We start from the raw sequence: 15,510 nt of genomic DNA on the forward strand, positions 1-15,510 counted from the left end.
TAATTAGAGTCTGTTTAGGACAAAATTGGGTATTTGTGTTTCTACCACTGAAGCTCAGAAAGGGAACACAAAGACAGAACTTTAAGACTAAGTTTGGAAGATACCAACTTGTTTTGGCTGTCAAGGTCTGTTTGAGCCTCAATTTTATTTTACAATTTCAGCAACCAAAAATATTCACATGTGCTTTTACGCATTATTTTAAAGGTAGACATGAAAACATATGAACCTATCCCTTAACTAGCTATATATTTGCTATAACATTGAACTAAAGCTTTAGTTTTTGAGACCTTTTAGGTGGACATGGCTGCTGGTCTGTAACTTGTTGAGGGACATGGCCAGACTGGTGCGACAGAGGTCATGGGGTCACAAGGTTAGGGGTTCACACAATCCCAACTGCTCCTTTCCGTCCCTCCGAGTCCTGTCCAGCAGGTCCCACTATGTGACCGCGACTGGGGAATCTGGGATGCTGGGAATGTGAGTGTACAAGATCTCATCCTATGGGAAAACACGAGGCAGATCTGTGACAGCGCGGCTGTGATCTCAACAGGCCGGGGGGTACTGAGGGTGACAGACTGAGCCTGGATGGACTGCGGGTCACTTTCCACTGCACGCCCGACGCCTTTGATGTCTGCTCATCGCTGTTCGCTGACAGTTGGTGCCCTTTCTACATCCTCGCCTATCCCACATTACGGTGGCAGACCACCCATATCTGAAAAAATGTCCTGCCAGGTTTAAGTTTTCTCAAGAATGTGGCCCATCTGAGCATCTCCCAGCCCATCTGGACCCCTCTGAACCTGGGAAACCCTGCGATGACTGCAGTCTGTATGTGTTTTGCGGTGTGTGGCCTCGTCATTGGGGACAATTGAGAGCCTCTGTAAGCTAATTCCAGAGTCTCAGTATCTTCTAAAGAAATTCACATGTGCTCACTTGGATGAAGTCAATAAAAGCCTCAGAGACTGATTTACACTCATCTGGTATGACAAGGTTAGAAATTCTTGCTTGCTTGAATGCTAAGATCTTTTCCTTTGTCTCATATTTGGCACAGACCTACAACAAAGATTAGGGGAATAGAGGGTGATAGATGAGCTGGTTGGAGGTACTTTCCTGATACTTAGTTTGGCGTACTTTAACCCCAGTTCGCCGTTACTCACTCAGACCAAAGTCTTCTTGCACTGTTGTTTATTCAGACCAACGGCAGGTGATTATCTTTGATATGGAAAGCATTTGATAGTGTTTATGGGAGTTTGTCGGAGCAGATGTGAAATGTTAAGAGCTGTTAAAGACGTAGATAAAAGCTAAAGTGCCTGTTTGAGCAGATAAGAAAGAAGAGGGCGGGATGGTGGTAAGTAGGTTGTGTGACACAACCAGCCTGACTGTTTGGCTCATGCACCTGTCTGTGTCAGTGTGTCGTGTGTCTGTGTGTGTGTGTGTGTGTGTGTGTGTGTGTGTACTGTATGTGTGTTTTTGTGTAGATGATTACTAGCAGGACGTGACATGACAATTTTGCATGGTTGACTGATTGGCAGTTTAGCAAAGTCAATTGATTTCAGTATCTGCATCTCACAGAGCACATTATGTCCCTTATAACATAACACACTATGACAAAGTAAAAAGGAGGCGGTGTTGAATAAATATAAATATAATAAATCTAGTGGCCTGGCTAAAGTTTCATGAAATTTTGTGCGAAAATTCATGTTCCCAGAAGACGAATCCTGATTTCTAATGAAAGCTTGATCCTCTAGTGCAACCCAGTCGCCAGGACAAATGTTGGTACTGTACTTTTCTACAAACCACGGATACGTTATATTTGTATGTTATCATATAGCTGATATGTTGAAACTTTCTGTTTCAACAACACTGTGGTTAACATGTGTTTAAGTTTAGGCACCAAAACCATTTAGTTATGGTTAAGAAAATACTTTTTTTTTTTTGGTTTGAGATGCGTTGTTTTGGTGGCACAATCCCAGCTCAAAAGGCAGCAATGTCCTAGTAAACAACAACCACTTTGGGGTTTGCTGGTCTTGAACTGTAGTAGTCTGCTGCTTGGCAGCCATCTTACCTAAGTGTCACACCATCTACCTCCAGATGACAAAGTCAGCTTATGTACATGTGATCAGAACTACATCACTTTAGAATAGTGTTGTACCGATACCGATGGGGAGAGACTGTCTGGGCTTCTTTGCTGAGGCTGCTGCCCCCGCGACCCGGACCCGGATAAGCGGAGGACGACGAGTACGAGTACGACGATACCGATACCAGTATCGGAAATGCCTCCGATACTGCCTAAAATGCGGTATTGGGTATCGACAAGTACAGCCAATCCAATACCACGTAATGCCTCATGTCATTACGCATACGCACGCTACAGGCAAATGAAACGGAAATGGAGCGGAGTTTAAATAGCATTCTACTGTAGCCTTTAAAATGTCTTTTTACCAAATTGTGTGGCTGCACTTTAACTTGTGTCTTGATCTGTGTCAACACTGGATAATAATAATTTAAAAAAAAAAGTTTTATGGCATTCATTCTACTATTATCTATGTATTTCTTAATATTTTACATAGAGTTTAAAGAATGAGACATACAACAATTCATATCCCATCCATTTTTTTTTAACGCGCTGGTATCAGATCGGTACTCTAAGGTTCAGGGATCGGAATCGGTATGGGGAAGGAGAAAGTGGTATCGGTACATCTCTACTTTAGCAACATTGATTTAACACCTGAGGTGTAACATTTGGAGTGAAAAGCTTTAACTAGTTTAGTTTAGTTTCTTTTATTCCCGTGCCATGCACCTAAAAGTGCCCAACCCTCATGGGTTTATAAGACACCATGGATTTTTGCACTCACATTCCCGTCCACACCAAGACGAACTGTAACAACTTTACTGACCCCTCAAATTTTTATCATTCAGTATGGTGACTTATGAACAAATACCCACCCAACTAATGACTACTCCATCATAGTATGGTACTTGATGAATTAAGATCAGTTTCCGATTCAGATACAGCAGTGTTTCATAACAGATCTATAAAGCATCAGTAAATGATTGTTTAACCACTAAAAAACAAGGAGTTACATCATGTGAACCCTTCACAGGGTGACTCATTTGAAGTGGTAATGTTTGATGTGTGTCAATGTGCTATAAAATTTTATTTCACACCTTTCACACGCCAGTCAGAAACACATGATTTTCCTGACCATAATATAAAAACATATCACTATATACTCACACAGTTTCAATTAATTGAAGCATCTTTGTTATAAGCTCCCTTTGATGGGTATGAATGTCTCTGTATGTCTTGAATTAAATTTGGCTTTGTTTTTGTGAGGCTTCTTCTTTTTCATTACATATAAACATGGCCTATTTAAGTAAATGAAATGTCACAAAATACTTTAAGAATATCACTTTTGGTTTTGTTTCGTCGTTTCTCTGATCTTCATCAGCTTATATTTGGCGAGCTCTGCTGCCAAACACAATCATGTCAGTTCCAGGAAGAACAATAATTGAGTGTATTATCTCACTCATATAAACTACTGTACTAGACATTTGTGTGTGATGACATGAGTCAGAGGTCAATGTCTGTGAGACTCTGAGACACTGTGTCTGTCACTGGTGTTTTGTTGTGGCTGTGCTCTTGAGTCCTCATGTTTGTGTCATCTGGTAAAGATTGTTTTGGTGGTATCACTGGTACTTGTTGGCCTTTTACTGGGGGCTCAGACTGAGAGTTGCACTAGTGGGGGCATGTTGTTTCAGGTGCTGATGATACAATCCAGGATACTGATTACCAGATCCATGAGTTTGAAGACCTGAAGACACCAAAACACTGCAGTGGTTTATACTATTATGAGACAGGATTTTACAACTCTGGAAAGTTATCATGATGACAATCACTCTATCTTTCATTTAGGTGATTGCCAGGTAAACATGTAAACAGCATCCATGTAACAAAGTAATCTACTGTACCAGGAATGCTTAGTTGGGTGTATTTTATTGACCAGTGCTGCTGTTTGCCAGGAGACTTTGTACTCCATAACGTCAAAAGTCAAGCCAGGTTACTGGGTGTGCTGACCGCAAAAAACACCTTGTGTTAAAAAAGAGGCTGATGTTTGTGGAGGTGTGTTGATTCAGGTACTTGTGAAACAGCTAAAAATATGAACCATGCAGGAAGTCCAGTTTGAGTTATGTAGTTTAAAGGCTTATCAGATGGGAAAACACTGAACAGCTGTTTGTAATTCTACAAGGAAGGATTTTACAATTGTGGAGAATTATCAGGACCATCATTTTATCTGTCTTTGATGAATGCGAGCTGAACAGGAGAGATAACAGCATTCACATTACAAAGAATTAGTGTACCAGGAATGTGCACAGACACATATATTGTTGGCCACTATAAGGCCTTACTAAATGATGTCTCGTTGCATTGTGGCCAAAGTTAAGCAAGATTTTTGCCAGATGAGCGTGCAGATTTTTTGCCAAAGGCCTCTGCCTTGGCAACTCCATTTTGTCAATGGAGTGACCACATTTAAATGAATTGGAAGTCTACATTTTTGTATACATAAGGCTGATGTCTTAGCCTAGCAAATCATTGCTTTCACCAAATTTGTTTGCTCTTTCCGCTTGCCTCTTCTTCTCTTGTTGCACTTACCACACTTCACCACTAGGAGGGTAACAGCCAAAATAAGTTGAGCTGGAAGAGTAATGGGTAGGCCTCTTACAATAATTATGCTATTGACTTATTATACAATATAAAGACATGGCTGTGATCATTTGCTGACCTCGAATTTGCTCTTTGTGTTTGCATGGATGCTTTTTTTGCACAAAATGCCACCAACATTTTAGCCAGCCTGATGTCAGAATAAACAGCAGGGTTTCGCGACCATAATAAGACTTGGGCGCAGCAATCCTCCCTTTTTTCTCTCCAAACCCGCCTACTTCTGCAAGTCCAAAGAAAAATAAAACAACACTTAAAAGATGACAGTGGATAAATCCTGAAACATGAATCCCCAATGGATAAATCACACACAAGACTTAAAATGCTATTTTTGTGGAGGATTTGTCTGTGAAATTAAAGTAAATAAAAGCTTCCTCGCCACTGAGGGAAATGGTTTCAGCTTACAAAAATAGACAGGAGGTCTGCATCGCCGCGACGTGTAGTTATATTTCTGGGGAGGTGCACGCCAGGCTACAGCGTAGGGTATGGTGTCGATTTGATGCAGCAGTATAACTCCCGAATTACCGGTACCCTGCAGCTGCACTTTTAGAGAGGGAGAGGCACAGTCCTAGTAGTCGTTAGCTTGCCAACCCCTGGCAATGAGCCAAAAAGTCTGTGGTTTGTAGTTTTACGCTCCAACAGCTTCATCCTCTACTCAGTAAATCCACCAAAAACCACCCGGCTCCTGGGTTGTCCACCTGTGGCAGCACGTCGGCTTGTCGATAGGCATCGCTTGGTTATGTTTTTGTTGGTCAACTTTGTAACAAGTCACAAACTGAGTACTTTGGGGCTACTCTTATACATGTACTGTAATTTTATATATACATATATAAAATGCCAGTATATAAAAACCTTTTTCATATTCTACTATCTGAATATTCTTAAGAATTAAAGGTGAATTCAAGGGTGTACTTTCAAAACTATAATATCAGTGGCATAAAATAGTTTCAAAATGACAATAATGTCATTTATCGCAGTGTTTTCTAGGACAATATATCGTCAAACAAAAGTACTTAGCGTGACAGGCCAGGCATTACCCGTTTATTGGGAATACAGAGTACATGCATATTGGCCTTCACATGGCTGGCAGCTGTTGTCTTTGTGTTGTGTTCAAGGCGGCCTTTAATAGAAAACGTTCGTTGCTCTCTTGGCTTGGTGCATCAGGGTGTGGTGTGCCCTCCTGATAAATACTGCAGCGACATTAAGTCACATATAAAGATACTTAATTAATTTGCTTTCTGACTCTCATTGCAATTATCCAAACCACACCTATGATTACAACCAGCTATTACAGATTTACTGCACCGGCCGTTATTGAACATTATTTGCTTTTCAGTGTTTATGCATTGCACATACACATTAACAACACGCCCAACATGTGACCGTGAAGCAACAGAATCAAAACATTGATCTGCATAGCAGGGAATGTATTTTTCCTCTGACCTCCACATAGTTCTGAGAGTTACATCAGCAGCAATCAACCAAGCGACCAACCACACAGAGAATAAAAACTGTGATTCATCATTTCTTTTTCCATTAAGCCTGTCAGCAAAATTGTTCTTTTGTCTTGGTTTATAAAACAAGTGAATTACCCCACAATATATTCCAAGCTTTTTCCAGTGTTTTTCTCTAAGAAAAGGTGTAAAAACAACCACCCTTCTGTACAAATCCCCCATCACCACACACACACACACACCTAATGTGGCTTAATAGCGGTTTTAAAAGCCTTTTTACAATAATGCTCACTCCGCAGCTTGCTCACAAAGCTGGCAGGCTGGCAGGTCAGAGCTTGTGATTGAGTCAATGAGGCCATTATGTTCCCCCGATTGCAGCCAGAGCCCATAACCTGCTAAACCCACAGTGCTTATGGACACATAGGAAAAGCAGAGGAAGCACACACATTCGTTAAAGCGCACCAGCATTGGCATCTACGAGGTACACTTACGTAGACAGGCACACTTTATATCTAGACAGGGACACAGTACACACCAGGTGTCAGGGTTCAGTGTGAAAAAGTGTACCGTCTGTGCCGGAGGCCTTGTGAGGTTGTTGCTGCAGACCAGAAAAATGTCGGTTGGATGAAAAATAAAAAGATAATTTACTGTTATAAGTTAGATTGTGACAACTAGTGGGGCAACAAATGTAAAGTCTGGCCTGAGGATGGCTCCAGAGGGAAATAAAGGGGTTTATCCTTGGTGTCGTGGCCATTTTTGGGCATCTGGGACTCAGCTCTTCATTTACACACTTGTCTCAGCTTTCATCCATCTACACTGGACTCAGTCAACCTCAGCTTAGCCATCTTTGGGACCGTCCCTGGTGGAGTCTGATGGAAAACCCTCCACAGTCATTTTATATATGTTTATTAGCACGTTCATTTCGAGCACACTAGCACAGTGGCATTCAGCGCAAAGCACAGCTGGGCTAAGAACAGTGTAGTTTTATCCCCATCTCAGAGTGTCTCATTCACCGTATGGAAGATTTTCTTTAAATGGTTAAAAAGAAAGTGACTGTGCTTTTTATCTACGGCGTGAGAAAGCTGACCAGATGCACATTTTGCCAAACCAACCAGTTTGTCCTCATTTCATCAGGGCTGTTCACACCCAGATCGAAAACTGTAACGATAAGTGTAACGATAATGATGGGAAGATCCACACTGATGATTGATGATGTTCTGTTAACGGTGGCGCACTCCAGCTGTGCTGCCCAGTAAATTTGGATGGATTCTAATTGGCTGTCAATGGTTAGTTAAAGTTACTTTGAAAGTGATCCCAATGATGTCATTCGTCACTGATGTTGAGGTTATAGTTGTGTTGTGGATTCCGCCATCCATTTGAGTTAAAGCAATATATTTACAGTTATTATTTATGGGTGCAACATAACTCATATGTTCTTTTGAACCCTTTGGTACGAGGCTTTTGGTTGAATGCAATACAAACCAAACGATACCTTGAACTATCCTATTACATTTGAAGAATAAAATATGCAGCTTAAGCTATGTTTTTATAATGTTCTCAGTGCTTCTGGGCTCAACAAAGCAGCCCACACAACAGAACAGGCAACATGCTATCTGCATCCCCAAACTAAAACGGTCTACTCCAGTGAGACACATTGGGAACCATGCTACGGTAAGCTAGCTCGTTACAAGATGTTTAGTAATGCTATTGCCAGACAAGAAATAGAAGATCCACTTCGTTTTCACTATGAATTATGAGGGCGATGGAGATAAGAGTAGTGGATAAAAACACGCTAAGCTAAAGAACGAGTCACAGCGTGGTGACAGACTTTCTCTAGCAGCCAAGCCATCAGCACACATATCTGGTTGCATCGGAAGTGTACTGAACCATGACACCACTGTACCATATCGAACTGAAATGTGAATTTTGTGAACGTTACACTCCTATTGTTGAAGTTATTGTTGTCAGTGTGGACAACCCTTTACTATACTTAGACAGGCCACACAAAGATGACCACCATGCTTTACTGGAAGGGTTTTCAGTCAGTGTGTTTTGGTTTTACAAGAGAAAAGGCTTTAATGATGAAGACCATCTGTTTTTTTTTTTTTTTGGGCAATAACACATCTGGTTGACTTGTCCACCTCACATAAAGGGCAGTGCACACTCACTTTCCTCAGCTTTTCAATGGGCTACATTCGGGGCTGTTTTCCAAAACAGGGCTAAGCCTCAGAGATGGATTTATCCCTGATGCAGATTGTAGGCTCTGATTTATAGTTCAGCTTCAGATTTCACCTGTTGATAGGACTGACATATCATACATGATCAGACAGTATCATGCTACATTCCTCACAGTCTCTATGTTTACATTCTTTTATTTAGTTTGTGATACGAGCGACGGTGGGAAGATTTGCCTTGTCTCATTGTTGAGTATGAGAACTCTGTACAGTAGCATTGTTTATGTTTGTTCATTCACTGTGATGGGGATCAGCAAATGCACTGATGTTTATAGATGACTTTACTTTAATATGATACAGAAAAGAAACAATTAAATTAGTTTTTAATGTGATTCCTGTTGTATTCACTTCGAAAAATTTCTACCAGTACCAGAAACTTGTAGGAGGAAACACAAGCGGCTCAAACTGACCAAAAACTGATCTTAAGGCTCATGTGGTAACTCTGAAGCTACGCTGTAATCCCTCATAGCAAATATGTAAATCTAGCTTCACCTGTACTGGGGCTCCTGAGTTACAGCTGGGATAGAAGGGGCATGAACACAATGTGCCATGTAGGTGGTGCAGAAGGGTTTTTTTTTTTTTACCTGCTGCACTGACTCTGTCTCTGTCTCTGTAGCGTGTGGTTGCTGCCAGCTTCTGTGTGCATATTGAGTTTTGCTAAGTGATAATGTATTTGGTTATGGAGGGTTTGGAGGCGTAGGCAACATTAACTGGTACTGAGTTAATTAACTGGATCTGTTTAAATACAGGATGCACTGATTTGATTGATTCATTTTAATGTGAAATGTTAGAGAAAAGATGTGTCACCTTGCACCCACTATTGCTAATGTGCTAATATTCTTACAGCTTCCACATGAAATATTTTACATTTAAGACTTAAGGTATATGTTAAATTTGTCAGCATGCTACCATGCTAATGCTAGCTAGGGATGCATGATGTTGGATTTTTTACCGATATCCCATATGCCGATATGTAACAACTCATTTGACTGATACTTATATTGATATAGCCACTTTTTTCCCCACCTGATTTGAGTGATCATCAAGTCTCTTCTGTAGTGGACTTTACATCATATATGCATGCATACTCTTATCATGATGGCCCACCAGCAGATGGAGACATGAAATACAATACTTTTCAATGTCTGTAACATTCATTTATTGTGCAAAATAAGAAAAACCACATTGGCCGATTCTGATATTTTATTTTAAAGCCAATATCAACCAATACTGATGATGTGCGGATATTATCGTACATCTCTAATGTTAGCTTGTTAACTTAGACACGGCAGGAGATAAGCAAAAATTCATCCACTTGGCATAAATGTCTGCACCAAATTTTAATGGCAATCAATCCAATAGAGATATAAAAATATTTTCCTCAGACCAGAAGTGTTGTAGTCTCGCCACCAGACAATCAGAGATCTCCGCCTTCTGATAGTCTGGGGACACTCCTTTCTAAAGTGTGTTTAACACACCAGCGAAAACGGCCGGCAACAAAGCAGCGCCTCTTGCATTTTTGAAAAAGACACGCCTTCTCGGAAATGTGCGCTCCCCCTTTTCTCGTCTGCAAGGAAACAAACACACAGAGAGCTTGAAAATGGATGCTGAGAGATTTAACTCCGTTTTATGAAACGTGTGCTCATCCGTGAAGAAAATATTTTTTCCAGCGGATGTCTTAGTTACAACATGATTGAGCTAACTGGAGTAGTGTCATGTCGTATCTGACAACGGGAGGCTTTTAACAGATGACGTCCTGATGTTAGCTTTGCTGCTAGTGTTAGCTGTCCCTGTCAGCTGCAGCCACTGATGCTTTCTAGACATCGTGATTTCCCAAAACTGAATAAATAATGTTACCACACACAAAACTGCTTTGCTAGCTCAATCATGTTGTAACTAAGATATCCGCTGGAAAAAATATTTTTTTCACGGACCGTTTAATGAGTTATTACCTATTACAGACACCGCTAACGGCTAAGAAATAGTAATGTTTGTTCAATCATTGTGTTTATAGACTTTACAAACATTGGATTAGTCTAAACGGTGATACAGTGATGTGAAAAATGTGATATATATATACAGTACAGGCCAAAAGTTTGGACACACCTTCTCATTCAATGCGTTTTCTTTATTTTCATGACTATTTACATTGTAGATTCTCACTGAAGGCATCAAAACTATGAATGAACACATGTGGAGTTATGTACTTAACAAAAAAAGGTGAAATAACTGAAAACATGTTTGATATTCTAGTTTCTTCAAAATAGCCACCCTTTGCTCTGATTACTGCTTTGCACACTCTTGGCATTCTCTCCATGAGCTTCAAGAGGAGTCACCTGAAATGGTTTTCCAACAGTCTTGAAGGAGTTCCCAGAGGTGTTTAGCACTTGCTGGCCCCTTTGCCTTCACTCTGCGGTCCAGCTCACCCCAAACCATCTGGATTGGGTTCAGGTCCGGTGACTGTGGAGGCCAGGTCATCTGCCGCAGCACTCCATCACTCTCCTTCTTGGTCAAATAGCCCTTACACAGCCTGGAGGTGTGTTTGGGGTCATTGTCCTGTTGAAAAATAAATGATGGTCCAACTAAACGCAAACCGGATGGGATGGCATGTCGCTGCAGGATGCTGTGGTAGCCATGCTGGTTCAGTGTACCTTCAATTTTGAATAAATCCCCAACAGTGTCACCAGCAAAACACCCCCACACCATCACACCTCCTCCTCCATGCTTCACAGTGGGAACCAGGCATGTGGAATCCATCCGTTCACCTTTTCTGCGTCTCACAAAGACACGGCGGTTGGAACCAAAGATCTCAAATTTGGACTCATCAGACCAAAGCACAGATTTCCACTGGTCTAATGTCCATTCCTTGTGTTTCTTGGCCCAAACAAATCTCTTCTGCTTGTTGCCTCTCCTTAGCAGTGGTTTCCTAGCAGCTATTTGACCATGAAGGCCTGATTCGCACAGTCTCCTCTTAACAGTTGTTCTAGAGATGGGTCTGCTGCTAGAACTCTGTGTGGCATTCATCTGGTCTCTGATCTGAGCTGCTGTTAACTTGCCATTTCTGAGGCTGGTGACTCGGATGAACTTATCCTCAGAAGCAGAGGTGACTCTTGGTCTTCCTTTCCTGGGTTGGTCCTCATGTGTGCCAGTTTGGTTGTAGCGCTTGATGGTTTTTGCGACTCCACTTGGGGACACATTTAAAGTTTTTGCAATTTTCCGGACTGACTGACCTTCATTTCTTAAAATAATGATGGCCACTCGTTTTTCTTTAGTTAACTGATTGGTTCTTGCCATAATATGAATTTTAACAGTTGTCCAATAGGGCTGTCAGCTGTGTATGAACCTGACTTCTGCACAACACAACTGATGGTCCCAACCCCATTGATAAAGCAAGAAATTCCACTAATTAACCCTGATAAGGCACACCTGTGAAGTGGAAACCATTTCAGGTGACTACCTCTTGAAGCTCATGGAGAGAATGCCAAGAGTGTGCAAAGCAGTAATCAGAGCAAAGGGTGGCTATTTTGAAGAAACTAGAATATCAAACATGTTTTCAGTTATTTCACCTTTTTTTGTTAAGTACATAACTCCACATGTGTTCATTCATAGTTTTGATGCCTTCAGTGAGAATCTACAATGTAAATAGTCATGAAAATAAAGAAAACGCATTGAATGAGAAGGTGTGTCCAAACTTTTGGCCTGTACTGTATATATATATATATATATATATATATATATATATATTATATATATATATATATATATAGCTAAAAGCTCTGCTGGTTTTCTACCCAGAAGTATTTGTAAACAACAAGGCGATTCCCTCTATCGTCCTGCCAGACGGATGAGTCATGGCCTTGTAAAAGATTATGTTTGTTTCTTTTAGTTGGTGAGAATGTGTCGCCGCAAATGCGACAAACATCCACTAACTTTGACGGTGTTTTCTGCGAGCATGGCTGAGCCATTTTGTACCACTACACGTGTTTCTAGTGGGACTATGTTTACAAGCACAAGAGTTCAGCGAGCCACTGAAGGACCGCCCTGCGGATTTACTATTGGTTCTGCAACGTAGGGAGTTTTTTTAAACTCTGAAATTGTATCTGCCCGTCTAAACACAAAATCAGGGAGAAAGTCATCAGTCTTTAGTTAAGCAAAGCGTCTAAAGACTGACTTTTGAGTCTAAAAGTGTTGTACCTCTTCTCTACATCGCTACCTCTACAGCTACACCTCTAGCCTATAGCTAATGAATTAGCTAGCCAAAAGGAACAGTTGTATGTTTGCTGAGCATTTATGGTTTCAGGTACAGTATAGCCATGTGCAAAGTATTCTAATGTTACCCTGGCTCTTGAGCATTAGGATGGATTAAACATCTTGTAACACTGTACATACTGTTAAATCAGGTTTGGGTGTGATTCTTCAAGTGATAATCCTATTCATAATTTTAGGTCAAGTTTTGAGATACATGACCATTTTTACCCCATTTAGAATACATCACTGTGAATAATTCTCACATATTTACATCCCAGACACACACTCAAATGACTGTACAACACTCCCACCCATGGCACAATGGCAGGCCCCAGGGTGGGGGAACAGTCTCAGGTAGACTGGGTGTCGTTTTTCTTTGCCTCCACATTCACTGCATTTTATAATCAGGTCGTAACCTAGCTGATGTCTTTATGAAATAATCTGCTGCACTGCAGGTGAGTACATGTGAGGAGTATAGAGTGGCAGGGTGTGGAAACCTGTTGTCGTCACGCAGGGGGGACACTGCAGCTCCTCTGAGTCAAACCTGAGCGTAGGCGAGCTGCCTTTTTGTGTAAAGTATACACATTAGGGTCTATGTAATTACAGAACGAGTGTGGTGTATAATTTGAGTCATCACAGGGAGAGTGAATGAAGAGTGCATGGTGTTACTGTAGTGTGGGAAAGAGGTGTGTGTGTGTGTGTGTGTGTGTGTGTGTGTGTAAGGGGTCATTGTTGGGAGGATTGTGTTGAACGCCACCAGGGGGCAGTAGAATAGTTCCCACAGGGACTGGGGGGCTTCTCTGTCAGGATGCAGGTCACACTCTAGTTATCTCCCCTGTTTCCTTCTCTTTCTTCGTCTATCTTTGCTTTTCTTCCTCTTATCTTGTCCCCTCTGCTCACCCTCCCTCTTTCTCTTCTCTATCAGCTTTCTAATTTTTAATCTGAAAGTTCAGGCAGTTATTTCAGCACACACACCTCCAGAGTTCTCCACTGCTAACCAAATTACTGTTCATGTTTGTAGGCCCACTCGTGAGAGAGTTGTGAGGTTGGTGTGTCAGAGGTGGAGGATGGAAGAAGTGAGTTGAGTACAGCAAAGGTGGGAGGGATAAATCAAACGAGGAGGTGAAAGATGCACCAGAGAGAGGATATGCTGTACTTGGTGGGAGAGAGTGTGGGTTGAAGGTGAAGTGAAGTGGTCTTCACATTGTGTTGACTTTGAAATATAAGATCCCGTGCTGAAGGAGTGAACGGCCAGAACGAAATGTCTGGCCAAAGCTGTCATTTTTCTCCATGAGCACTGTTGCGGTTTAGGGAAGCTGAAAAGTGTGATGGGGGAGGAATTTGTCTCTGTTCAGTTGTGGTCATTTATGAGGAGAAGGGTGTGAGTGTTTGTGGCTCTTTGTATGTGTGTGTGCAATGTGCACTATTAAACCCAGAGATTTGGTGTCAGCAGTATAGTGGAAGAAGTACTCAGTAATTTAAGTGAAAGTACCAAACCAACAAAAGTCCTCAATTTAAAAATCCTTCTTAAGGAAAAGTACAAAAGTGTAATCAGCAAAATTTATTTAAAGTGTCAAAAGCATTGGCTGGGCCCTGTGATTGATATATATATATTATTTTATATTACATTGTTAGATTGTTAACACTGATGCAACAATTGGTAAGCAGCATTTTACTGCTGTAGGAAGTCAAGTTAGAGCTAGTTTTTAACTACTTGCGTACAGTTAGTTTAGTGGTTCCCAAACTAGGGGTCAGGCCCATCCAAAGGGTCACAAGGTACACCTGAAGGGTGAGGATTAGATGATTAATCAGTAGTGCTGGGTATCGGTACTTGACCAAAATAACCCGGTGCCAAGGAGCATCGAAACATCTCCAGTCAAACAATACCTGCATTTGATCCTTTTGCGCTGGGGAGATCTGATTCTGGTCCTTCCTGAAGTCTCTAGAGCCGCTCTCTTGCCCAGGAACGATCAGTTCAACTTCTGCATCCTCCCGGGCTGAAAATGAAGCCAACACGGAAGTGCCAAAAACTGCAGTTCTTTGAATGGCCACTTGAGGCTGGCTACAGAAGCCAGTTGAGTTCCCTTAGACCTCCATGTTAAATTGCCCAACTTTTCAGCAGAAATAAACATGTTTACAGCCCAGTACAAAAACATTTTTGGTCTCCATAGCTAAATTTGCCTTTCATAACAACAGTACGGGGTGCAAATTTTTATGTAACTCACCTGTTTACATTTTATTAAGGCTTAAAGTTACACTTTAAGTGACAGGCTGTCTGCCAATAGTGTCCAAGGCTTCTCAGTCAGATCCACCTATCAGCCTCTTGCCTAAATATGATCACTTCTGGTGCCAAAAAAAACAAGAAGGCAACGGTTGAAATGCTCATCTCAAGGCCTCAGATCAGTAGTCCACAAACATGCCACAAAAATGTTCAAAAGTATGGCTATACTAAATGCCACTCAAATAAGGAACTTTATTGGTATCGATATTACTTTAAGGATACTGGTATTGGTACTGGTATCGTAATTTTTTAAACAATACCCAGCCCTATTAGTGAGACAAGAAAGAAGTAAAATCAAGGTTCTGCAACATCTCCTGTATGTGACATTCAGAGCATTAATATAACAGCAAACCACTATTTGCTGCATGAAGATATAGTGGAGTAATCGGGTCTTCGATGAACATTAAGTCATGCTACCTCTATGTGTTGAAATCTGAGTTTCTCTCTTTATTGTTGTGGTAAGCCAATCCAGCCACTTGTGCATGTTAGTGCATGTGTCTCGCTGATTGCCACTGCTGTACACTATGCATACAGCGTTTACCACTGATGCTAGGATGTAGCACCCATCCTCCAGTTGCT

General features: G+C 41.3%; 1 protein-coding gene across 11 annotated transcripts in view; it reads left to right on the forward strand.

Moving 5' to 3' along the window:
- LOC117266705 (uncharacterized) overlaps positions 1-15,510 on the forward strand; it is a 227,713-nt gene that overhangs the window by 21,634 nt on the left and 190,569 nt on the right. For 2 of the 11 annotated variants that reach the window (XR_004502516.2, XM_078175199.1), the window contains exon 1: positions 1,168-1,342. The exons of the other annotated variants lie outside the window; for them this stretch is intronic. Coding sequence is in view for 1 of the 2 variants with exons in the window: in XM_078175199.1 (XP_078031325.1) it covers positions 1,337-1,342 (6 nt within the window). In the remaining variant the exon portion in view is untranslated. Of the gene's footprint in view, positions 1-1,167; positions 1,343-15,510 lie in introns of those variants that run through there. 11 annotated transcript variants of the gene reach the window in all.

This window comes from Epinephelus lanceolatus, chromosome 15 (assembly GCF_041903045.1).
Source record: "Epinephelus lanceolatus isolate andai-2023 chromosome 15, ASM4190304v1, whole genome shotgun sequence".
NCBI lineage: Eukaryota > Metazoa > Chordata > Actinopteri > Perciformes > Serranidae > Epinephelus > Epinephelus lanceolatus.